The following is a 26,045-nucleotide window of genomic DNA, read 5'->3' on the forward strand; positions in this document are numbered from 1 at the left end:
GGGCTGCATCTCACAGCTGTTTCTCAGAGCATAGTTTATCGCTGGCTGCATTTCGGAACTGCTTCCTGAACACATACTGTCGAGCTGAACTTTTCATTCAGTTGCGTTGCTTGAAAACAAAAATAAATCACTGATACCTTGGCTCTGGCCAGCTATTGTCGGTCGTGCTGCTAGCATATGATCTCTGTTTGTTTCTCCTTTCCTAGGCTGGCGACCTATAATGTGCATGTGATCAGGGTTTTGCTCTTTATTATGACCGTATCAAACGGCGGGGATGGAAAATGAGCCCCCGGAGAAGATCAGGTTCTCAAGTCCCGGGGAAATAGCACCAGCTCCAACAAATATAAAGAGGAGCCTGAGTTGCATTATTTCAAATGGACCCCTCTGAACCTAGCATGTGCTGCAAGGAATAAAAAATGATCCCCGCAGTGAAAAGAAATAGTGTCCAGTTCTCTAGGCCAGGGCAGCCCCCTGAGCCTGATGGATTAAGTGGGGAGGGGATCTTCAGTGATTCTGAATGCAAAGAAGCTGGTTCAGAAAAGAACAGCCACACACCTAGCCAATCCCAAGGGGACCCCCTAAAGGACACGTCAGACTCCTCTGTTTCTTCTTACCACACCGCTCTGTGCTCAGAGGGGGCTGAGAGTTTTAAGGACTGCATGGAGTCTCTGGAAGATGAAGGGGACACTCTGTTAACCCAGCCACCTGATGGTGACCCAGATGATGAAAGTGATCTGCATCGCAAGAACAAAACTGCACCGGTGAGCCTTTCTGAACGGAGCCCGGCTGGCATGAAAGGCTTTTGGAGGGGCACTTCTGAGGACACAGTTGAGCAACTACGTGGGACGCCAAGTGATTTTGACAAAGCCACATGGGAGCTGCCTGATAAAAACAGCAAAGGTGCTGGTGATATTTGTGCTGCTGCCTCTACGGCCATAGTTCATTCAGCTTTAAATAGAAGCCAGGCTTCAGGGGGGAGTTTAACAACCACAGCTGAGAGGACATTTAGCCCCCAGGCAGGCAGGGAGTGTGCCGCAAGCAATCAAGTTTGCAGATACAGAGGCTACCTCAGTGCCAAGGAGAAGCAACAGGTTCAGATGTCAATCACAGGCCCTGCTAAGAATAGCTCTGCTCCAGGGTACAGCAGCAGGATGGGGCTAGCCACAAGAGAGCTGCAGCCTGGAGCCGGTGAGTCTAAATATTTGGGTCCGCCTTTACGATTCAATGCACCGAAACCCAGGGAGATGTTCCTCAAAGCGCACAATACAAAGGGCAGCAGAGCTCCTGGGATTAGCAAGGCCCCCTGCCCCCAGTACTGCGCTAACAACTCCAGCGCTGGAAGCGATTCCGAAGAGGCTGATAATGAAGTTCAGAAGCTCACTGCTCTGTCGTTCCGGAGCCTCTCGTGCCCTCACGGTGGTTCCCTACATATGTACAGTTCTAGTGACAGGACATCGTCTAGCTTGTCCAATTCCTTGTCAGAAGACAGTAATGGAATGAACAGGTGGTCAACGCGTCATGAGCTGAGAAAAGCAGAGGTGGTCAGCCAGGCAAAGGGCAGCAGACAATTCCCAGCTGCCAGCCAAGTCCCAGAAAAAGATCCGCCCAGTTACTCATTCGGGAAGGACCCGTTCGAGTGCGTTGATGTGGTGCTGGAAAGCACCAACGGCAAAAAGGGCCACTCCAAAAAGAGGACCGTGCCCAAGCGGCAGATCCAGCTCAAGCAGAGAGACAGGAATGAGATGAGTTTCCTTGGAGCAGGGGACTGCGCTGCCCATCAGCCCTTTGCAGCACCCAGGAACGACCCCTGCCCAAAGGGCAGGACCATCAGCAGTGAATTCAGGATAAACTACAAACAGTTTATGAGAACAGCATCATTAGACGACTCGTACAGCAAAACCAGGATGGCCTCCTGCCTGGTGAAAAATGTGCTGGCCAAGAAAATGCAATACGAGCAGAGGATCAGAATGGAGCAGAAATCGATGCAGGGCAGCTCGACCTCTTCTGTACCATCCTCCGTAAGTACGGACCTCATGGGGGATTTCACGGAAGGGAAGTCGAGTTCTCTGTCCAAGTCCGACTGCAGCTGTTCAGCTGAAGATCTGCAAAGTCATTCAATGAGCGAAAGGTCTGAGTCAATGAGCCAAGAAAGCACCGATGCCATGCGGCCTACCAAAGGTGTAGTGCTGAACGAGCAGCAAAGGGAAAATGTCTGCAAGCTGAAAAAGACGTTCAACGAGCTGAATGAAAGACTGAAGTCTCATGAAGCCACCCAGTCCAAGCCGCTCCCCATCTTGGCAGATGGCGTGAACAGGGATTCAGGTGACGGCAGGAAGCAGGTTGCCAGAGAGAGGAAAGAATACTGGAGAGCTCGTGCCCTATTTGAATCCAAGCAGGCTGAGGTGAAAGGCTTGGGTGTCGCCCCGACGTTTTCCAAAGCACAAAAGCCATGGCCCAGTTTGAAGCAGCGAGCGATCAGCAAGAACAAGCACACGTCATGGAAAGAGGAGAAGGTCCCCTTCAAGCCAAAAAGTTTGGTGGTGCCCAGGGATCCAGCCAGGAACATCTTCACATCCACAACGCAGGAGATGAAACTGATCCCACAGAGCAAACCCGAACAGCAGCAGAAGATGCTGAATGTCTCCAGGCAGCTGATTCCGAAGGGAGGTGCCGAGGAGAAGAGGCCAGCAGCAGTGCAGAGCACCAAGTATTCCTCTCTCATTTTGCCCACTTCCTGCAGATCACGCAGCGATGGAAAAAGCAGCCCCCATGAAGCATCGCACGCTCAGGAGGCCAAGAAGACAGAGAGTAAAAGGAGGGGGCGAATACATCAGCCCAGGGACGTCAGAAAGTTAGTTAAGAACACCTATAGCTTGAGCTTTAAATCTTCAGACAGCTTCAATATAGACCAAGAAACCAACAGTGGGGATAGCATAAGCCTATCAACAAAGGAGTCCACTGCAACCTCCCCTCTGTTTATACACTGCACCTCAGTGTGTCGCAAAGATGATGTGCAAACAAAGACCCATTCACATGGAAAAAACCAGGAGCAGCAGTTGAACTTAGATTTGTCAGCGCTTTGCATACCAGATCAGAGAGCGAGTGACCTGGAACACAGTGCCGCTTTAAAGCCCACCACTAAGACCCACGTGGATGGACCTGTCAGTCTTACTGAAAGAAAATGCACTGCAGTGGGTGAATCTCCAATCCACATCACTCAAATTCAGTCCAAGAAGAAGGTTGTAGCTAGGAATGAAGAACCCCAGCTAAAGCCTGAAAATAAACCAGTGTGTTACGAGAGGAGTGAGCTAAATGTAACACCATGTTCCAAAGCCACGAGGAAAGCACCTCAGATGGAATCCCAGCTTAATGTTAAAGTCAACAGTTCTCTTTCCAAGCATCCACACAGAACACAAGCTGACCACTTCCCTGCTCCAACTTACTCAACTTCAGATGGAAGGTCTACGAAAGACTCATCAACACAAGCTAATTGCAGCTCACTAGAAAAAAGCAAAGCTGTTCTGTTTCCATCTTCAGCCTCTCCTAAGGACACCAAGAACCACACTGACATCAATCGCAACACCGCCAGGCCAGGTCATTTTCAGGAGGCTCAGGCCCAGAAGGAGCCTGAGTGGCCATTTCAGAAGCATTTATCCACTGAGATCATCTCATTGACACCTCATGACAGTCAAGACTTTTCTGTCAGTCCAAAAGAAGAAAACAATGTGTCTGAACAGACCAAGGAAGGCTACAGACATCTACAACCCATAAAGCCAACAGTGACAAGTACCCAAACATCCCACACAAACACACTAGCAAACAATCAGTCTGTTAACAGTTCGTATCAGCAGAAGGCCCAGAATAAAATGTTTGATGCCCCCAGGCCATTGGATAGCCAGGTGTTTGTGCCAGCAACCCTCATGTCTCCAGAGTGTGCCAATTCCGATGCCTCCTTGAGATCAAAGGAATACAGTGAAGAAACCAGACTACCAGGAGTTCCTTCTACTGCACCATCACCCCCAGCTGGAAAGCTCCAAGATCAGAGGGAGAGTTGGGATCACTTGAACAGACAGCAGGCTGGAAACGAGCAATATTTCACAGCCACCCATGCTGAGAATGCCAACTATTTAACAATTCCCGTGAAAGCCCAGAAACCCGAAGCAGCTCCTAAGCCCTTGGTGCCCTCCCATCCAGACCACACTTTGGTCAGTTCCAATGTGTTCTTCCAGCCAGGCGGGGAAACACCCGTGAGCACAATAAGCAATGAGTCTGCACAGTTGAAAGCGCCTGAGGGCAAGGCAGCCGCAGACCACTCCGTGAATGACCAGCCAAGCCATGTCCAGCCCCATCACAGAGTCAACGACTCACCCAATTTCTTGAGGAGGAACAACGGTGTTTCACCAGGCAGTAGAAGTGCCCCTAGCCCCACCAGGTCTTTTGCTCCCCAGCACCAGGCTCACAGGAAAATGCTCATTGATCCAGACAGCGGGAAGTGCTACTACATGGAACCTCCCAGACAGCCGCAGCTGAAAATGCTCTATGACCCAGAGACAGGCCAGTACCTTGAAGTATTGATACCCCCAGTCCCCTTGGCATCACATAGTAGGCTTTACCCATCTCCTTTCAACCCATTGGTCATGAATCCAGGGGTTTACGGACCCCCCTACATACCATATCCAGGATTCCCAGGGTTTCCTCCTCCTCCTGTGGCTATGCCATCCGTCCACCCCAATCTGCCAAATCAACAGCCCGGTCAAGAAAATACAAATGTAACTGAAACCTTCAGCCCTGGTCCAAAAGGTGAAGCTCCATCAGCTACTCAAGCCACTGACTGCAACTACATGGAGAGTTTATATTATATTCCTACTGGGATGAATTCAAGTCCTAGCCCTAATCAGCCTTTATTCTCCCCAGCTACAAGTTCCAGTCCTTCCATGCCAGAGAAAGGGCCCTTGTTCCGGATGTAAGACCCTCACCCAAATGAACATGCAGCATACGGAGGGTTAAAAGTGGGTTTCCCTCAGTGAATGTATATTGCGTATTTATGTCTGAACATTCGTACTTGAAAACAAATCAAGCCTACACCAGTCCCCAAGATGTGGTGGAAAGGGAGAGAGACCCACTGCCTGACCCCGCTGGTTACACTTTGCTCCCCTTGTCCAGATGTTTGGGCTTCCGAAGTAAATCAGAGGTAACAGTGCACCAAGAAGATGGCACGGTGCACATCACTTCCTGTTCATCTCATTGGTTTCTAATGAGAATGCAGAATGCAATAGCCAGACTAATTAAATGTACCCAGCCCTGACCATCCTGGTGCTCGTGAAGTCAATGGGAGGTTTGCTATTGATTTCAAAGGGACCAGGATTTAGTCTAACAGCCTCTCATCCATAACTGCTGATCTGTTTCTTGATGCACAGAACAAAGTATTCTAATGCTGGGCCTGATCCTGGGAGGTGCTGTTCACCAGCCACCAGAATTATGTGTGCTCAGCACTAAGTGAATCAGGATCGGGCCCTGTGCCAGGTAATAGTCATTTTATTTTGGTTTTTGCTTAGTCTGTGTTGGTAGGACACTGTCCGGGAGAAACCCACTCTCTCGCTTTGAAAGACAAAACTTCCACTCGTCAGCATTACAAAAATTACCCCCACAACCTAGTTTTTATTTGTAAAGATCGCTGTTTCAAGGGGCTGCACACACGAAGGCTGGACTGCATATCACCTCCCGGATTGTTTTGTTCTGGCAAGCAAAGAGTCTGTGCAAAGGGGAGGGCATGCTGCATTATGGGCAATGGTCACTGGCTGGGAAATTATTTCAGGGAAGTTTTCTACCCTGCAGGAGGTCACAGTGTGACAGCCTGGGAATCTGTGAGAGCTGTTATGGAACTTGTCCAAGTATTTTCAATATTAGCAAAAAGGGTCAATAATCGTTTTTAAAAATAGGTTCTCAGACCCATGGGAAATCTTAGCTGTTTCCAGCTGCTTTGGGGGGCTGGCTGAGTGAAATGCATGCCCTGCAGAGGGAAGGTCCTCACGTAAGTCCTGCTTAAGCTCTTAAGGCTCCTACCTGCCTGCTTAAGCTCTTACCTGGACACTGCAAACAGTTGCAATGTGGGCTTGGCGTTGCCTTTTCTTGCAATGATTTGTACTTGTTCTGACGTATTTTTCATGGTATCGTTAATCCTTTGGTTTCTTTGGCCTGTGCACTCCCCAGGTATGTCTATACTGCAGTAGGCTTGGTCGCAGCTCAGCTAGACAGATTCGAGCTAGCGAGCTCTGGTGCGAGAGCAGCAAAGCCACGGCAGTATGGGCTTACCCAGGCTAGATTAAAAGATTGCAAGTTGCAACTCAAGTTGCACTCCTACCCCGTGACTGCAGTGTAGGCATACCTCCCTGCCCCACACTGGCTCAGATCCTCAGCTGGCTTAAATCAGCCTGGTACCACTGAAATCATACGGGGCGATGCCTGTTTTCCCCCGCTGAGGTTCTGGCCCAAAGAACTGAGTGAGAAATAATTAAGGAATCTGGCACTTTTGTCTTTTGCTGTATAGAAAAGAAAAATGACAATATGTCCAAAGCACTTCTGTTAATAACAATTAGGATAATTAATGTATTTATGTGCATTGAGGCAGCGTCAAGGAGCCACAGTCATGGCCCAGGACCCCAACGTGCCAGGCGCTGTACATACACCAACAAAAAGACAGTCCCTTCCCCAAAGGCGCTTCCAATCTAAATATAAGACAAAAGACAACAGGTGGAGAAAAAGAGGCAGGCAGACAAGGGGGCACAAGGATGATATGGGTCTGCATGGGAGGCAGTGGCTATTTAGTGATGTATTTAGTAAGTTGCATCTTAGTGCTCAACAGATGGTCGGTGCTGGAACAAAGGGACCCAGTCCAGTCCCCTGGAGGTGTGGAAAATAAGCGAGCAGCGGGAAGAGTGAGAAGGGAATTAATCAGTTATTAAACTTCTTCCAGTGTAAACGATCAGAGCTGCTGCTGGTAACCTGGGTACAGAAACTGTTTGCACATGTTCTAAACCTGACTGTGGCCAGGGGAGGTCCTGCCTCCGCCCACATTCAAAATGCAGGCAGTCGGCTGGTGTAGAAAGCACATCACATGCTCCAGCTCAGTGCTAGACCCAGCCTGCAGGCCCAATCCCGCGGCCCTCATCGGCGCGAGTGGCCTTTGCCCCCCGCAGAATCCCACTGACATCAGGGGCATTGCTCGGGTACAGAACTGTGCATCTGAGCACGCCTCACAGGATCGGGCCCCAGGGGTGTTTGCGCTCCAGAGTCCAGAGCTCTTGCTGCTGCTTTGCGGACAGCTCCCTGGTCACGGGCTGGCTCGCTGGTTTCCAGCTGTTCTGCAGGTGTCAGGCTCAGTGCGAGGAAGCAGCTAGAGAGGCTGAAAACAAGGCAGAACCAGCCCAGCTGCCTCTCCTAGGAGCCACTGCCCCACAAGAGGAGAGGAAACAGGAGCATCCCTCAGGGACCAGTCACCCATGGGGAAGGACTTTCTGGGGTGCAGAGAGTGAGGCTGCTCAGCAGTGTGTGGCGGGGAGAAATGTGGCTGGTTCAGGGGAGAAGGGAGCAGAAGCGATGTGGGGGGAGGTGGAATGAGAGTAAAGGGCGACAGTGTTAGAGGGGAGATTTGCCTCTCTGAGGCCAGAGTGTAGGCTGGGCCCCGTGCAGGGTTTTAACGAGGTTTAATGAGAATCTCTAGCTAACAGCTCAACTTTGCTATGCTTTAGAGCTGCCAGCCCTGGAGTAGCTTGGCTGGGCAGGAGCCAGAGGTGGTGGGTCCAGCCGTACTAGACTCCTTGGAATTGATGTGTGGTCAGGTGAAAGGGGGGTTAACGCAGGTTGAATAGTGAGTGTGAAATGGAAAGGGGTAATTTAATAATGGTGCTTAAAGGTGAACTGCAAATCAAGCATGAAACCTGAGCTAAGCAGCGATTTAGATCCCTTATGCCCCCGCCCTGAGGGAAAGCAGCATAGGCCTCGCAGTACTTCCTGCTTCTCTGATGTGATTCCAAAATGCATCTTTTGGCGACATCACGAATACCATGGATTACCCAGGCTGCAATGCAACCTCCAGTATTTGTGATGTCACATCCTGGAATCGCCTCAGAACAAATGAGATTTCATGCAAGGGGAGGCCAAAAGAATCATATACAGGTAAATTAAACTGTATTTCTCTGCGGAATGCCCATCATGGCCTGGCGAGAGGTGGGGATCAGTATCTCTAGGGAAATCTATAGCAGGAAAGTGAGACATATGAGCCCACGAGACCTTTGCAGGTATCATAGATAGCACCTTTCTGTGCCTACTGCAGAGCTTTTGGGAAAGTTCAGTGCAGATAAGCACAGCTCAACAACCCTCGCCAGCCTTCTAAGCCACCTTAACTTTTCATCCTTTTGCTGTTTATCATGGATAGCAGCCAGGGAAAAGCTTGATCAGCCTTCTAAATTGCACCCATCCTGGAATGCCTGACATGCTGGCTCCATGGCAAGCTGACCTGTTCAAAGCAAAGGACAACATACCACACTAGGGCAAGCCATAGGTCTATGAGTACCCTAAATCCAATAAAGGAAGCATCCTTCCCTCCCATAATATCGTATGTTCAGTGCTGGATCTGGAGAGAAGTGTCCTTCCTGACCCTATCAGTGATCAGCAGCAGCCCTGAAGCATGAGATTTTATTACTCAAGAGACTTTCAAATATTTTATTTTTTCTCTTAAACCAGGGAAATTAAAAGCCAATAACTATGTTAAATGCAACAGTTAAAGCTGGGATCTGAAAGTCACTTACGCCTGAAGAGGCTCCCACAGGAACCATTCCACCATCCTCATGTGCACTGCAGTAGGGTCAGTCATTAGGTGACCACATAACAATGGGGCAGGCTCGTCATTAGGTATATAGGGTAGGATTTTTAAATGCACTCAGTTTTGATTGGCCTAACTCCACTCTCCATTCAAGCCAGTGGTAAAACTCCCATTGATTTCAAAGGGAGCAGGGTTAGGCCAATGCAGAGAGCTTTTGAAAATTCTCCCCTTATTTGACAGATATAAGTGAAATATCTGGTGTTATAGAAATGGACCAGACACTGAGGGTCACAACCTGCTCTCAGTTACAGTATGTTAGCCTGGAGTGAATCCATCGCAGGATCCACATTGCAGAATATTGTCAGCTTTTAGCAAAGCGCAGAAATGTGTAACGGGTTTGTCATCTGGGGAATAAAAAAACCAGAAGGCTTTTTCCAAAGGCAAGCTTGGGTTCATCTGCTGGAGGGCCTGCTTGTGCAATCACATCTGCTCGCATAGCAGGTGAGAAGGGCATAAATTAGGGTTATATTAGTCCAGACATCAAGATTCTTCACAGGTGCTCTGGTCTGTGGGTCTGATTGCAGGATCAGGACATGGCGTGATCAGTATTTGGATTCCGAATAAATGCAAGAGCTGATCAGTTGTCTGCTGGTGCTAACCTGGTTTTGTTTTTTAAATGTGATCACGTGCAGTGCCAGAAAAAAGCATCGAGATTTGATGCTATGAACTGCCAGGCCCTCTTCTCTCCAGAAAATATGCTTTGCCCAGCAAGCTGGAAATATAGGTTCAGATGGACCTGCTAAAAATGTCATGTTGTCTCCCTTTGATGTATCTGTGTCTTTCGCCTGTTCTGGGAAAGTTCTGGGTACATTTGAGAAGATGAAGACACTGAACAAAATAGCTAGTGTTGAATACTTTGTTTTGCTTTGTAACGCAGAGGTTATATCTGCAATAAGGTAGGACTGGACACTGGACACTGGCCTGCTTGTGGGTCTAAAGGAACCTTTCTCTAACATGCATAAAACAAATGCAATAAAAGGGCAATAAAAGTGGTGAGATTTGAAACCATTATATTAATCATGTGTGTAAAATTGTATTGGAAGTCGCCTTATGTTGATGCAGATTCCTGATGTGTTCGACTTGAATGCAATTCTTCTGTACAGTACAGGCCGATTCACTGAAGCTCTGATCCAAAGCACAGGGAAGCCAATGAAAAGCTTCCTGTGGATTTCAATGGGCCATGGGCACTTTGGTAGTCAACTTGCTTCCCCAGGTCAGCCTCTGTCCCCATTAAGGGGCTGGTCCTGGAAGCTGTCTCACCTCCGTTTGCAGGACTGCACCGTGACAGAAAACATCATTAATAGACAATCCAAAAAGACTTGAAATAGAATACAATACTGCATGGAACAGCCCCAGGCTAAACCGTTGCATTTCTGTATTGCTCCACTCCATAGGGTGTTTTGAGTAGGCAAAATATGCAGGATCAGGCTCTTCCTCGTGATGAGAGCTTTGCTCCTTCTTTTATTATTTCTTTGCCTTTCTGTTGGACAAACAGAAATGACTTAAGCCCCACAACGCCTCGGAAGGTAATTAAGTGGCATATTATTTTCATTTTGCAGATGGGGAAACTGAGGCACAGAGCTATGCAGGTCCTGATTCTGCACTGAAAGCTGTGCAGGTAGGAGGTTCGGGGACGGGGACTCAGGTTTAAGCAAAAATAAAACCCCTCCACCTGGAAAGAGCAGCGACTGCCAGGAATGGTGCCACCTGGTGCTTTACTTGGCTATTATATTCTATTCTATATGGTTTCTTATACCATGCTCAGCAGATCTATGTACTGAGACCTACCAACTCATTTCACAGAGGCCACTGACCTGCCGTCTTCCATTCACCAGCAGCCTGCTCCATTTGTGCGCCTCTGAGCCAGGCTGACCTTTCCTCTGTGTATCTGAGCCAGCTGTGGAGCCAAGCCCTGTGTGTGCTGTGCTGCCTGGAAGGGAAGGGTTATGTTTGCTTGGACCAGGCCCCACATTTTCAAGCCTTAAGATTCTAAGTGGTTTTCTCCCCGCGGGCAATATAACTGCAAGTCTGCTCCTCCCATCTGCTGATTTACCTGGAGGTGACTGACATTTCACAAAGATAGATCCGAACTGCCTTAGTGCAGCTAGGAACTGTGCCAGTCAGCTGACCACGCCTGGCCTGCAGCCACCGGGCTAACCCTTCCTTGCACTTTTAGCTCTGAGCAAGGTGCCTGCCACGTTTTAGTGCACGTTGGTGAGCCCGGGGGGGGGGGGGGAGCTTCTTGTAGCTAAAGCGAAGGGGGCAGAGCACTAACTGCCATATAACTGTGAGAACATGGGGGGAGTTTGGCCAGAAGAGATGGAGGTGGGCAGGGGGAGGCTATGATGGATTTGTGCTTAGTGCCCAGATCCACCCCCAGCAGTTGGTGACTTAATAAAGCCTGAATTCCCTGAGGATAGTTACAGAACCCAGGATACACTGACCAGCAGCCTGATTGCTTCAGTCAAAACACAAAGGGCCAGATCACCAGCTAGTGTGAATCAGGCAGCTCCAGCGAAGTCTATGGACTGCACTAGGTTGTCCCAGCTGAGGCCATTGTGTCATGGAACAGCATTTGTTAGGAGAGGCTGTGATTGTCCACAGAGCCTAGTAGAGTTAGGTGCCCCAATGAACCCATCCCTCACCTGTTAGGGACGCAGACTGTCTGAGCGACACTTGGGGTCTGATTCTGCAGGACTTAATCAAGGCACCACTCCCATTGATTCAGCACTGCAGGTAGGATGACCAGACAGCAAGTGTGAAAAATCAGGACAGGGGGTGGGGGATAATAGGAGCCTATATAAGAAAAAGACCCAAAAATTGGGACTGTCCCTATAAAATCGGGACATCTGGTCACCCTAACCGCAGGGCTGGGCTCAGGAAAAATTTGGTGCCAAAGAGAAAGTGAGCCATGTGTTACCACTGCCAGAAGAGCAACACAAGCTGTTGCAGGGGGAAAAGTGGAGGGAATGCAGCAGGGAAGAACAATCAACTAGTGAGGGGATTGTTGGGGGGCTGATTGACAAAGAGAGATTAAAGGATTTCAGAGTGGCCAGCTTGTAAGTGGGACCTTGAGAACTCTTTGCAAACCCTGGAAGTGTTCAAACATCCAGGCTGGGTGTGGAATTATTTAGGGTGGCATTATTTATCAAGAGGACAGAACTAGGAGTGGAATTAAGCTGAAAACACTCCTAGGGGTTAGTGAATGAGGCAGAGGAATACACTCTCCTAGGAAAGGGGTGGAAACCTGAGGCCTGGGGACATTTAACCCTAGACTGGCCAGGAGGCTAGCTAATGAGCTCAACCCTGCATCAGCCAAGGGAAGCAGTCTGGTTGCTCTTGTAGGACTCCCAGCTGTAACACCTTCATGCTTCTGTGTCTTTATATTTAGCAGAACTATGGCCACAAGTGACGCCCAAACACCACGAATGCCATATGACTGAAGATGGGAAAAACAGCTGAAAGCTGCACCAATGCCCCCCAGGGGTTTGTACCGGGGCCTTAACCAACCGGGTTTTCATTTAGGTAAAAAAACTACAACAAAGCGGATTGTGCAGAGGGTGACGCTGCCTTGCTGAAGTGTCAGTGACTTCTCATTGGCCCAAAGGGTTTGCTTATTGCTGACCTGCTGCTTCCTTTCAGCGCATTCAGTCTCTCTCCCTTCTCAGTACGTTCCTGAGAGGGGCTCTCCGAGCAGGGGAAATGAAGTCACTGCTGTCGGCTGTCTTGGTGCTAACCTTTTTTGATCTAAGAGCAGCAGATGACAGAAAGCATTCTTCCTGCAGCAGCCCCCTCGGGGACTCGGGCCCAGTCTCGGAGACGGCCTTCTCTGCTAAGTCCCCCCACTTCAACGCTGAGGAAGCCTATTCTGCCCATATGCCTGAGCACCTTCGCTGCGATGCCTGCAGAGTGATAGCCTTCCAGGTGAGTCCCGCCCCACAAGCATTAGGGCCCATACAGAGACGCATTAAAATCTGAAGCAAACCAGTGGATCACAGAACTGAGGGTTCATCTGATGGTACAGTGACTGTAGTTACACTGTAGTAATTAGTGTGTAGTTATAGTGTGGTTGTGCTTCCAATACATGGAGATACTATTAACAGGCAAGTGAACTCCATGACTGAATTACTTGTTGTTACCCTTTCAGGGTCACTCTTAACACATGACACTACAACAACTGTGAAATGGTACTTTTGGGTACAGGTACCTAGCCTGAACTCCTATACCCAGCCGGTAAAGTACCTGGGTTACCCTCTAGCATTACACTGTAACTGCCGTGTAATTACAGTCAGTGTATTATAACGTATGAGCAAAAGGAGAGATGGACAAGACCTACTAGAGTCTCTATTTTATTGTTGTTAATGTTGTTGTTACTATTATTACATAGCAGCCCCTGTCATGGACCAGGACCCCCAAGAGAACAAGACGACAGTCCCTCTCCCCTTGCAGGATCCTTACACAGGGATTTCCCATGCTGCCCACCTGATTTTGCTGCCGGTAGTTCCACCTGTTGACAGGGGAGTCCGTGGCACAGAGAGGCTGCCTATGCCCTCAACCCTTCTGCCAGCCAGAGTAGCATGGGCCTCTTGGGTTGTCCTGTGGAGGAACTTCTGAAGGCTCAATGGGTGGGTTGGATCAGGCTCTCCCCTTCCGTGACCAGAGATTAAGCACAGAGTAACCCAGCCCTAAAGCTCTATGGGGCAAGCCCTGCCTCCCCCTCCAGCACTGGGATGGGCCCTGCCCATCACCGAAGCACACTGGTGAGTGAGTGAGGGGGCAGGCGCTGAGTGCTAGAGCATGGACGGGGAGCACAATACCAGAGCTGGGATCTGCCAAGTGCAGCTAAGAGGAGAATCCAGCTCCAAAATCTTGGCAAAGGAATTTTTGCCAGAGCTGCTTCCCTTGCCCAAATTCCTAGGAACTGTGGGGGAAGAGGAATGGGTCAGTGGGCAGTGTCAGGGGAAAGCCAGGGGAACAATATCCATTCAGTGTCACTGGCATGAAGCAGGCATTTCCTGAGCCAGAGATTTAGGACTCAGTCCTGCAATTGGATCCTACTGGGTATTTTTCACCTTCCTCTGGTATAAATTCCACAGTTGATGCAAGCGACTTGTAATATATGACCCAGATTTAATGGCCTTTTATTCATTTTTTATGGTTGACGTGGACTGGGTACAAATTGCTGTGCCTGGCTGTAAACCATCCCACACCACTTTGCTGTAATAATCTTCTGGCTCAGCAAGGCACTCTGAGGCCAGATTTTGAGAGCCTGACCCCCAACACAATTTTGCACCCACTGTTATTCGGAGGCACAGTTTATGTTGTAGACACCTAATTCTCTCAGCCCATTCGGGGACTTTCCCATCCAAATGCCATATGCCATGCTCAGAAAAACTCACTCCAAATCACCTCCTTAAAGTGCAGCTCTGCTCTGCAAAGTAACTCTGCAAAAGTGCAGCTTCTTACTCGGCAGATCTGTTCCTCACGGGTGTCAGAGCTGAGTTTATCTAGACTTGCTCTGAGCCGGGTTAGGCAACACAGCAGTTAAACCTCAGCACCTTGTCTACACTAGAGCTGCCCTGGAGTTAGTGATGGTGGGAAGACATGTTAGGGGGGAAAGGCTAAAGGAGACAAGTGGTGTGTCCTTGGGCATGTTGGGCTGATCCAAAGCCCACTGTAGTCCAGGGGAGTCTTTCCACTAACTTCAATGCCCTTTGGATCACGCCATTGTGAAACAAATGTCCAGTCCTAACAATGGCACAGCATCCTCCATCCAAAGCTCTCAAGGTGCTTCCGAAGCAGGGGCGGCTCCAGGCACCAGCACGCCAAGCGTGTGCCTGGGGCGGCAAGTCGCGGGGGGTGCTCTGCTGGTTGCCGCGAGGGCAGCAGGCAGGTTGCCTTTGGCAGCATGCCTGCAGAGAGTCTGCTGGTCCCGTGGCTTCGGCGGACCTCCCGCAGGCGTGCCACCGAATCCATGGGATCAAGGACCTCCCGCAGGCAAGCCGCCGAGGGCAGCCTGCCTGCCGTGCTTGGGGCGGCAAAATACCTAAAGCCGCCCCTGTTCCTAAGTATGACTGAATTAAGCTTCGCCCCCTCCTGCCCCCAAAAGCTAGGTGGGAATGGACATACAGCTACCAGTGACCTGTCCTGAGCCGAAGCACTGGGCCTTCCCTGGGCTCCTGGCGATCCTGCTCTCCTCCGGCTGATCTCCTTAGCAAAGCAGCATATCCACATTGAACTCTGAGGCAGGAGTAACTGCTGGGGGCCTCGTGTCCCTGTATTTCAGAGAGCTATTGCACAGGAGCTAATGAAGGAGAGCCCAGATCCCCAGGAGACGCCAGGGCAAGGCATTCAGGGCTTGCTGTTTCAACATGGGCAGGTGCAGAAGTTAAATCTACGTTAGAGGATGTCCCTGGTGTATTAAAAAGAAAACCTCCTCTTGCGGAGAGGGGCAGGATGCTGCCGTTAACAGCTGGCTCACACCCGTCCCAAAGCAGAGTCTGTTTTCCCGCTAGAGAGTAAAAATGGATTTATGCAAATCACCCCAACCAGAAGCCTGCAGGTGCAGAACGTCCCGGGAGAAAATCCCCTAGAAAACAGCCACACAGCTGCTTTCAGTAGCCTTCGCTGGGCTCAGGCTGCAGTGCTGTGGCTCCCAGTCCAGCAATACCAGCCCTGTGCGAGTCTGACTACAGCCCCTTCTGGCTGAGATCTCACAGCTCTTTCTGACCCAGGAATTCAGTCTTGCAACCCCCATGGGAGGTAGGGAAGCATTGCTGCCCCATCTCACAGAGGGTTAGGTGACTCGGCCATGTTCATGCAGCAAGTCAGTGGCAAAGCTGGTCATAGACCCCCTAGGAGCCTTGATCACTGATCAGCTGCTGTGTCTATGCCCAATGCCTTTCTGCCCATGAGCTAATGAAAGAGTTTCTTTGCTGCATCCAGCATCCAGCCCAGCTCACTGCCCTGACGTAGCACTGGCGCCTCTAGCTCCTTGGGCTTGGCTCATTGATAGAGACTGTTGCACTGGGAACACTCAGCTCAGCTCCTCAGAGGTCTTCAGGCACCTGACTCCCTTTGACTTCAATGGGAACTCGACCCTAGTGCCTCTGCCTGGCTCCAAGTGTGTGTGTGTATCCTTTGCTGGGCTGACAGCCTCCGAGAGCAGCGCAAGCTTCCTCCCATCATGCCCTGCCTGCCCACATGTGCTTCAGTCCTGGCCCAGAGGGACCACTCCTACGGGAGAGGGGGTGCAGGCTCCTTGGCTCACAGCAGACAGCCCACGAGAAAGCCAGTGATGGCTGTAACTGCTCTGAGTTACAGGGCTGGTTGCTGAGAGCTAAGCCTGAAGCCCACCAAACTCATTACACATCTGCAGCAAACAGACGCAGTTGGTCACTGACACCCTGGGGCTGCGGCAGGGTTGCCTGTGGGCACTGAAACAGGTCCTTTCCGACCATGCAGAGGAAAGACAAGCTGAGCTGCAGCTGCCCCTGGCCTTTTCCAAACAGCTCGGCATGTTGGGTATTGATAGGTGCTGAGCTTTGGCTAGCCTCACCTCTGTTGTGAGTGCTGAGCCTTCAGTACCAAGCCTTTCACCTTGGCAGGGTAACACAGGGCTCATAAGAAGTCCAGAGGAAGGAGCCTAAGACCATCCAATGCAGGTTGTTGTCTTTCCAGCTCTCTCTTCTCCATCATTCCCATCCTCCCCCCCCCCCACCCCCCGTCCCCCAGTCTCTTTCATCTGTCATCCTTCAGGGCCAACACCTGTTTGGTTTTCTGTTGGCCTCGGGCTTTGCTCCAAACCCTTGCTAACAGGTGGCCTGCTGCTGCTCCTGCATGCCCACTGCAGCTGAGCCTTACTGGTATGTGAGGGGAGGATGCAAACTTATTTTAGCTTCTGGCCTGAAAGAAAGGAAACTCTGGGCGAGTGTTTGAGGACCACGCTGCAGACGGGGCTCCTGCCCCCGCTCATGTGCAAAGTGGGCTGGAGGCGTCGCTGCACAGCAATCCCTCGGCCTGTGCATCCATCCGTCCGTCCCTCATGCACCCACCGCTTCCCCCATGGGTTTGGAGGGAGGGGGACACGTGGTGTGTCCCACTTTTTGGCAGATTATTTAACGAGATGATTTGCATATTTGAAAAGACTGCCCATCTAACTTTCAGCTTCAATGTGGGCAACAGGCCCTGGCCCAGCAGCGGCAGGGGCCATGCATGGAGCTGCACAAAACTTGGCAGCAGGGGCGTGCGTTCTACAGAGCGCCGGGGTGCTAGGGAGATGGGTGGATGCTGGCGGGTGCCTGAGGGGGAACTAGGGGTCAGTGCTGTTCCCTGCTCCCCTTGGGTCCCTGCTCCCCCAGCAGCTGCTTCCCGGGTTGGATCCAGCAAGGGGTGCAGAGGCTGCAGGGTGAGAGAAAGGGGTCTTCTGCCTGCGACTGCGCCCCTGGTGGCCTCCAGCTGCAATTGCAGGCCAGGCCTGCAGGATGGTTGGTGCCTTTGCTAGCCGCTGAGTCCCCTCCAGTGCACTCCGCTCCCCGCCTGTCCAGCCGCTCCCTGCCTTCCCTAGGCCCAAATCCCCCCATTCAGTGGGGGGTGGCTGAGGCAAGCCAAGGCAGAGCCAGACCTGCCTAGTTAGGAGTCCCAGCTGCAATCTCCAGCCTGCCCAGCTGGGGACGGATGAGACGAGCTGGCCGAGCCCAGCAGCTGTTAGGCAGCTGGCACAAGGAGGGGGAAGGAGCCGGACAAAAGCTGGGGAGAGGGGAGAGACATTGTTTCCTCGCGCCCCCATCATTACACCCCTGCTGGCTGGCTGCAATTATCTGCTTCTGAGCAGCCCCATTGGCCGGGGCAGGCTTGGTGGGGCTTCCTAGCTAGTATTGGCCTGGCTGCACCAGTGCAGGTCTGACTGCCTCCTGGGTTTCTCCTCTGTGCGTCCCAAGGGGAAGGGACAGATCCTTCCACAGTAGGGTTGCCAACTTTCTAATTGCTGAAAACCGAACACCCTTGCCCAGCCCCCTGCCCCACTTCTTCCCCTGAGGCCCCACCCCTGCTCACTCCTGTTCCCCCTCCCTCCGTCTCACTCACTCTCCACACATCCCCTCACTCACTCCCCCCTCTCCTGGGACTCACCTGCTGCCTGCAGAGCCAGGCTGGGAGGAGCTGACAAGGAGTCTGCCCAATTGGGGCACAGCGGGGGCTGCTCTCTGGAGCAAAGGGCTGGGGTGAGGAAATCAGGGCAGAAGGGGGGGCAGACAGGATACCCACCACCACCAGGCAGTGGCACCGACCTCTTGGAGCCTGGTCCGGAAGCCAGCCACTGCTCTGTCAGGCGTCAGCATCTCCTCTATGTGGCTCCAGCTGCAGCTGCTGCTCTTCCTACTCCTAAGTGGCGAAGGCCGGCTACTGTGGCCAACTGGACTTTTAAGGTCCGGTCAGCATAGCTGACTGGGTGCTGCCAGGTTCCCTTTTCAGCTGGACATTACGGCTGAAAACCAGACACTTGGCAACTCGATTCCACAGAGCAGGAGCCGAGGCCTGGAAGAATCAGTGACTTGATCTAGCAGAGCCAAGATTTGAACCCAGCTCTTCTGAGTGCAGGACCTTAACCATGACCCTTACACGAGGGGCTGGAAGGGGGCAGGCAAAGAGGCATGACACAGGAACCCCCTTATGCCAGGAGACCTTGGGAGTCATTTATCATCTGTTTACACCAGCAGAATGGTTTCAAGGGGCCGCATCAGTATGGAAGATTGGGCCTTGTGTGTGTAATTTAAATATATGGGTGAGGTACCCTGACTAAGCACCATGAAAGCCCGCAGGTTTGTTTGTGTGTGCACTGTCACATCTGCTCAGTGTTTCCCTTCCACAAAAATCTAGCACTAGAAGCACATTCAGACAAGTGGGTTTGGGTGTCCCCTGACCAGAGCAGGGCTGTGCATTGCTAACATCCCCACCATGCTTCACGGAGCAGTGTTCCCTCCTGAATACTATTTCAATCTCAGCTGGCACAGATGCTACAGTGATCGTTCTCTGTCTTGTATTGAAGATGCAGGAATACCTGACAAAAGCAGAATCCAAACGGTCGTCTGCTAAAGCACCGTCCGCTCGTCTGAGCGAGTCTGAATACGTGGACACATTGGAGAACAGCTGCTCGCAGAGCTGGGAAAAGTGAGTCAGTGCACGCTTTGATCTGAGCCCATCGTATGTGCATGGTGGCCAGTATATCTGCCCAGCGTAGCACGGCCTGCTCTCCTCCTCAGCCCCCCGGAAAGGAATTGAGCAGCACTTCAGGACCCAGCAAAGCTAAACTCAGAGAGACCCATGAGCATTTCCAGGGAGATGCCTGCTCTGATGCGTCAGCTCGGAATGGGAAGGGCACCGGGCTACCTACAGAGACTCAGTCCTCAGCAGGCCAGGGGAGCTTAGAATGGCTCTGGGGAGATCATATTTAGACAGCACAGATGATCAAGGCATAGTGGGATTTCTTTAGATTGGGGAGTCTTGTGCTCCAAGCCCAAAGCAAAGGGTGATGTGGGGCGGGGAACCGCCCTTAAGCACAGCCCCTGGCGCCATGGCCCCTTAGGCACAGCACCGGGATCCTGGAAGGTGCAGCACCTGGAAGACACCAGGAACTTGGGTGAACAGTGTGCCCCAGAGGTGCTCAGCACCTGGCAGCACTGCCCCGAGCAGGCTGGTGATAGAGGAGTAGCCTTTGTATTTCCCCAGCATCATTCAGCCTTGGGGTCTCCCCAGTCAGGGCAGCAGCTCCCTGGCCTTTCTCACTGGGAAAGGTGGCTGCCGTCTCGGCTGGCCTGATGTCCCAGCCCCGAATACATGACCCAGGCAGTCAAGGCTGTCAGTGCTGTTCGCTCAGCCTGGATCGCAGCTGGTCGGGAGAGGGGCTCTGCTGGCCCCTTGGCCTGGTGAGCCGACCAGTGACCAAAACAACAGTGCAGGCCTGTGGCTGCTTCTCAGAGTGTTAGCCCAGCTCATGAACCAGGCCACAAGCGTCCGGGCCAGCCCCTCCCAAACTCCGAGATCCGGGTGAGCCAGCTCCTTTGGGCTCTGCCACCCCAGAGACAGCCCAGGCAACTGACACTGGGTTTCTTGAGTCCTAGGCAGCGCCCTGACCACTGGCCCATCCTTCCTCTCACCAGGGGCAAGTCTGGGCTTTGCTGTCATGTAGACCAGCCCCATGTGAGAGCCGCCAGGAAGTCAGGCACTGTACAGGGTCCTGCAAGATGGGTGGGGAATTTCTTCTGCCTGCTGAAACTTGACCCACTATGACACAGCTAGCCCTGCTCCTGGGAAATGGGCCTGGGGCCTTGAATGACCACAGAGCCTCAGGACCTCATTTGAGGAGACAGTGCCACGAGCTCCCCTTTCCTGCCCCCCTGGGCAAGGCAGGCCCAGCTCCCTCCTCTCTCCCCAGCAGGTGTGAGATCTCCAGCGGGCAGTGGGGAGGGAGCTGCACCTCCCGCCTTGGGTGTAGACTGGGAGGCATGCGGCTGCGCCCTCACAGTTGGCAGAGCTGTGTCTCCAGTGTGTGCTCCCCATCCTGGCTGACTGCCACAGCCCTGCCTACAGCCTCTAGCCACGCTGTGGCCCCTCCACACGCCCTCTAGCTCACCCGGGGGTGCCAGGGGACAGAGCCCTGCCCTTGGAGAGGGACCTGTTGTGTGAGGCTCAGCCCTGCCCTACCCCGGCACTCAGAGCACTGGGATCCAGGGCTGCAATTCAGCCCCTCCTGGAGGCAGGGGCCAGCTGTGCCACTCAGCTCTGGGCTTTGGGCTTTTGCAGCCCAGCCCTGCAACTGATCAAAGTTCAGATTCAAGCCAAACTCAGGGAGGATGTTTTATTTAGCTGCAGGCAAATCCCCAAGGCTCAGTGACACGTAACAACAGGGACATAAACAAGGGGGTTAATAGATTCCTGCTCACAGGCCCCTCATGTAATCAGAGGAAAGGCCTGGGCTGCCCTCCCATCACCGGCCTGAACCACCAACTGCTTGGCCTCACACTCCCCTTCCCCTGGGGGCTTGGGATTTGTGTGACCATCACTTTGTGATGTTCCCTTTCTCTCATCTCACAAGCTATGGAGTGCAAGAAGTGCGGGGAGTGAAACGCTTCGCAGGGCCTGGCCTGAAGAACCAGGAGACGGTGAGTGTGATGATGACAGGTGGACCATGGCCAGCAAGGTAAGCCCACCGCCAGAGCCAGGCAAACATGAGTGGGGGGCTGGGGAGCATGTTAATGGAGGAGTAGCCTTGGGGGGCGCAGCAAAGTTTGAAATCCCAAATGCAATTCCCTGCTGTATTTGGGGGGAACAACCCCCCTGGAAACCAACTGGCTATTTTTCTGGGTGCTAAATGGGTTGCCAGTGGCAAACTAGGCTCTATTAATGGTGCCTTCCAAAGGAAATGGAAACAGGGTCTCCCCATGCAGGGACCAGCCTGAGCCCCCACTTCCTGCTGAGCAGCAAAGGAGAGAGGGCAGCTGCTGAGCATGCTCCCCACGCCTGGCTCCCAGCCTGGCACTGTGACGCGAGAAATGTTTGCAGAAGTGTCCAGGCCAGATTTTTAAAGGGTTTTGATGCCTCACTCCCAATGGGACTTAGATGCCTAAATACCTTGAAGAGTCTGGGCCTGAGTCCCATTTTCCATGGTGAACGTTGCCAACCTTGTGCCGAGCAGTAGCAGATTTCGGAGCCATGCCGGTTGGCGGAGAAATCCGTGGCCCTGAGTCTGGATATTTTTGTAGAGTCACTTGTTTGTTGACACTCTTTGTGCCAGTCCAAGAATGATGGTGCTCACACACAGCACCCAGGCAATCTCAGCCCCAGTGAGCAACTCTAGCTTGGGAGATTATGGCAGAGAGCAAACTTGCTAGATGATTGCAACAGCTCCTCACAAAGAAACTAGATCACAACACCACGTTGCTTCCATCTCCATGCACAGCTCACACGCTGAGACAAACAATTTGTCATCCTGTGTGTGACAGCGCCACCTGTTGGCACCTGCCGTAACAATGACGTGAATTCCTGTTTCTGTTTCTCTTGTCTTCGTAGATTATATAAGCTGTGCCACAGCTACCTGGGCGAATTTGGGGAAGAGCAGATCTACGAGGAGTACCGACGCAGGCCGGCTGCCTTGGCAGAGTTCCTGTGCTTCGAAGAGCAGAGAGCCTGCACAAGACTTAGCGACACCCAGAGCAAAAGCCCAAACAAAGCGAAGGCTCTGCAGAGCGAACTGTAGTTCTGTTCCTGCTCAGCCAAGATTGGCAAATAGGTCTAAGCTGACGAGTGTGTGCCGTCAGCCTGGCCTGCCGACTGGCCATCAGAGGAGACCAATGTGCAGTTTCTGGGCTTTCCCCCAAAAAACAAATGCTTCCAGGCTCTTTTACATCATTGTTATTGCTTAAAAAAGATCAATCCCCGTAACCCCGCAGGGCTGACAGGCACCCCAATAATAAGAAACCACCGTATACATCCGAGCAACCCAATAATAACAAACCAACATGTACATCCGGGCAACTCTATAACAAACCAAAATATACACTCAGGCAACCAAATAATAACAAACCAATATGTAAATCCAGGCAACCCTATCATAACAAAACAACGTGTACAGTTAGGCAGCTTTATAAGAATAAAATGATATTCTTAGCCCAGCAATTATTTATGGGCAACCCTAAAATAAACCAACACACATACATAATTACATACCATATATCAATCCAATGCCAGAAACACATGGTGGCAGATCCTCGGTGTAAATTATCATAGCTTCAGCAAAGTCTGTTGGAGCTGGGCTGTCGTCAATGGCACTCTGACAATTTCCACCTGCTGAGGATCTGCCCACTAGATCTAATATAAGCTCAGTATATTGAAATAGTTACATCCAGTCTGATTTTTAGAAGTCCCGATTCCTCACGGGTCCTATTGACTTCCTTTCCCACATTGAGTCATGGGGCATATGTAGGTTTGCTGTTGAATTCCTCAGGTTCCTAGCTGTGCATTTTATAAATAATGCATTTTACTAACTACACCTCTACCTCGATATAACACTGTCCTCGGGAGCCAAAAAATCTTACTGCGTTATAGGTGAAACCGCGTTATATTGAACTTGCTTTGATCCACAGGAGTGCGCAGCCCCGCCCCCGGAGCACTGCTTTACCATGTTATATCCGAATTCATGTTATATTGGGTCGCCTTATATTGAGGTAGAGGTGTATATGAGTATAAATCAATGGCCCATCATTTCCCATTGTATCTCACATCTTTAAGTCAGTTCTCAGAAGGTCATTTCAATGATCGTCAACCCCATGGTGCAAATATGTTTCAGGTGGTTTGAAAAATCTCTTTCTAGTCTGGTCCCTCGTATGGGCTAGTGCTCGTTGTCTGGCAGTGCTAAGGTGTTTCCTCCCCCACCCTAACTGAGCACAAGGACATTGATGGCTTAAGTAACTGTGGACACTTTCTGTCTTTATTTAGGTGGAGGGGTTTTAAATGCATTTGGAGGCCTTTTACTCACTGTATGATCAGTTGTTTTCCCCTGGCTATTCTTCCCCTGTTATTTCGATCTAATGTCAAGCTGCCTGTCTTTTGCTCATCACCTGTGGGCTCAACAGGTGACCCTGCTGCCCTCCCTTCCCAGCACTTAGGGACGTTTCAATCCTTTTCCACCTAACTTCGTTCACTTCTTCCTGCACAGCAGGATTTTTCTGACAGTGAGAGTCATTCCTTTGTGAATGTTTCCAGTTATTAACTGCTTCCTGTTGTGGCTCACAGGCCTGCAGTCTGATGAGCAGGCTGTGCGTTTAATATGCTGTTCCGATCTTGTTCTAGGTTCCTGCTTTACATTGTTAATTTCTAGCTGGCCGAGTGTCTGGGCTGAATGGCGCTGTTATTTCAGCGGACGGTTTGGTTTATAAAACGTTATGGTCTGAAAGCTGGTTTATTTTGCCACAGAAAAATGCAATGAAAATTAAAGAAAACTTGAAAATGTTGACATTGCGTTGAAAAATCAAAGAAGTTTGGCTGCAAAGCAAAAAGTGTTTTGGTTTTTCAGTTTTTCAATGAAAACTCAAAATATCTCATGGAAAGTAGCCACTTTGGGGGAAAAAAATTATTTAGTTAAAAACTCAACTTTCTGTCAAAAACCTGCTGAGATTGAAAATTTTTGACCAGCCCTACTCATGAGCCTAGCTTAGTAAAAGGCTCAGGACAGTGGGAGCTGGGCACTCTGGGAGATCTGGCCTGATCTTGTGTAGTGCTGAGCACGTCCTGAGACAGCATTCTTCAGGTCTCATTACTGTCAGTAGGCGTTGGAGGCGCTCAGCAGCTGGCTGGATCAGTCCCTGCTTGTGCGTGTTCAGGCATTTTTGGAAATGTTCACAAGTGCTGGAAGGTTTCCCAGCCTAGCAAAGCATGTGCGCATCTGGAAAGTCACACTGTAAAGCGTGTTGTTCATTAGTCTTTCATGAAACAACTTTTAATGACTCAACCATTTGCAGCTGATTAAAATGGTTCACTCTTCCAATCAGGGAATGTGAACAATGTCATGTGACTTTTGGTGACCAACTACGTGCCCCAAACAACGAATAGTCTGAGTGAACTGTTCACAATCGACTTACGGTCTGAAAATTATTCACTCCAACACATTCACTGGAAAAAAGTTAGACTGATTCATACACCGTTCTCTAACCAAGAAAGGGTCTGATGGCACAACGCATGCTGTACATAATGAATAGCTCACCCAGTTCATGAAATGAGACGGTTTGCAGAGCCTCTGTCGGGCTCATCACATACGCTGACTTTTTTTACATTGTCCCTTTAAAGAGCTATTTACAAAAACCAAAAGAAAAAGTGTAACATTTTTCCAGAGTGCCTATGTCACTTCCAAGTCTGGGCCTCATTAAGTCAAAGGGAATTAGGCACTTTTGCAAATTGGATTTAGGTTCCCAAGTCACTTACGCACTGTTGAAAATTTTACCCACACTATATGGCAGAATGAGCGCTGACATCAAACGGAAAATGAGGGCCCGAGTCTGCTCCCCCTTCTGTTAGTGTAACACCACTGCAATGGCGTTGCTCCTATTTTACACTAGTGTTAATGAGAGGAGAATAAGGCCCTAGGGCTTTGGCTACATGGGAAGGTTTTCAGTATAACCTAAGGTGTGAATTTAAACCATTATAATGCTACCAGCATAACTCCCTCTATGGATGCTCATACCAGAATAAGTGTGTCCACACAGGAGGCTGGCTATGCGGTATAACTATAGCCGTGTAACTGGTACAACTTTCCCATGTAGACAAGGCCTTAGTTAAGTCAAGTCAAGTTCTAATGTGCTCCACAGCCATTATAAGATCTCTCCTCATTCTACATGAGAATAGCTACTACATCCACGTACAGTCTTACCATGTCCTGTAGGGCTGAATGCTCAATAAGTTAGGTGCCTAAATACCTCTGAGGTCTAGTCCTGACTCCTCTTCCCATCATGCAGCCCAAGCAGTGCTGGGCAAGGCAGGTGGGGGAGCACTGCCTTGTGCAGTGTCACTTCGCATTGGGTAGTTTTGTGCCCCCTAGCTTGGCATTTCCCCATGTAGGAGATAATGTGGCCATCAAAAATTAGAGCTGGAGAAGACGTCTTGGGTCATCAAGTCAATCCCTGCCAGCGCAGGATTGTACTTTGGGGCTTATCTATACATGGTCTTTGTAGCACTATAACTCCAAGCCTCCAGTGTGGATGCAGTTATACTGCTGCTTATAGTTACTGCAGCACAAAATCTGGTGTAGACCAGCCCTTATAGGGTCATTCTCAAGTGCTTTGCTCAGGTCAATTTCCCACCATTCAAGCACTGGGCCTTGCAGTGCCACCCATGGGTCTTCTCTCATTTCAGACGAGATTCCCAGCTGGGCAGCCCAGCCCATCATTGTCCCAGATCCCACTTTTGCCATCCTTCTGGATGTATCAACAGCTAGGTTTCCTGTTTGTGATGGCAGTGGGTATTCACCCACGAAAGCTCATGCGCCAATACGTCTGTTAGTCTATAAGGTGCCACAGGACTCTTTGCTGCTTTTACAGATCCAGACTAACACGACTACCCCTCTGATACTTAATTCCACTGTGTGTGTGATGGAGTGTCCACCCCACACAGGCAGAGC

General features: G+C 50.8%; 2 protein-coding genes across 4 annotated transcripts; both read left to right on the plus strand.

Annotated features, from left to right (window-relative positions):
• The first annotated feature begins 416 nt into the window (after positions 1-416).
• Positions 417-4,967, plus strand: PROB1 (proline rich basic protein 1). Its single transcript, XM_045026826.1, has one exon. It carries the CDS (start codon positions 417-419, stop codon positions 4,965-4,967), a length of 4,551 nt encoding a protein of 1,516 aa, XP_044882761.1.
• Positions 4,968-8,122: 3,155 nt separating this feature from the next.
• MZB1 (marginal zone B and B1 cell specific protein) lies at positions 8,123-23,879 on the plus strand. 3 transcript variants are annotated; one of them, XM_045028018.1, is made up of 6 exons: positions 8,123-8,175; positions 10,441-10,499; positions 12,667-12,805; positions 18,927-19,048; positions 20,973-21,077; positions 21,947-23,879. In XM_045028018.1, exons 3-6 carry the CDS (start codon positions 12,758-12,760, stop codon positions 22,131-22,133), a joined length of 462 nt encoding a protein of 153 aa, XP_044883953.1. In that variant the 5' UTR covers positions 8,123-8,175; positions 10,441-10,499; positions 12,667-12,757; the 3' UTR covers positions 22,134-23,879. The 3 variants fall into 3 exon arrangements, with proteins under 3 accessions (XP_044883953.1, XP_044883950.1, XP_044883951.1); XM_045028015.1 differs by lacking the exons at positions 8,123-8,175; positions 10,441-10,499 and having other exon boundaries at positions 12,559-12,805; XM_045028016.1 differs by lacking the exons at positions 8,123-8,175; positions 10,441-10,499 and having other exon boundaries at positions 12,559-12,805; positions 18,933-19,048.
• Positions 23,880-26,045: the final 2,166 nt, after the last annotated feature.

This window comes from Mauremys mutica, chromosome 8 (genome assembly GCF_020497125.1).
Source record: "Mauremys mutica isolate MM-2020 ecotype Southern chromosome 8, ASM2049712v1, whole genome shotgun sequence".
NCBI classification, from domain to species: Eukaryota; Metazoa; Chordata; order Testudines; family Geoemydidae; genus Mauremys; species Mauremys mutica.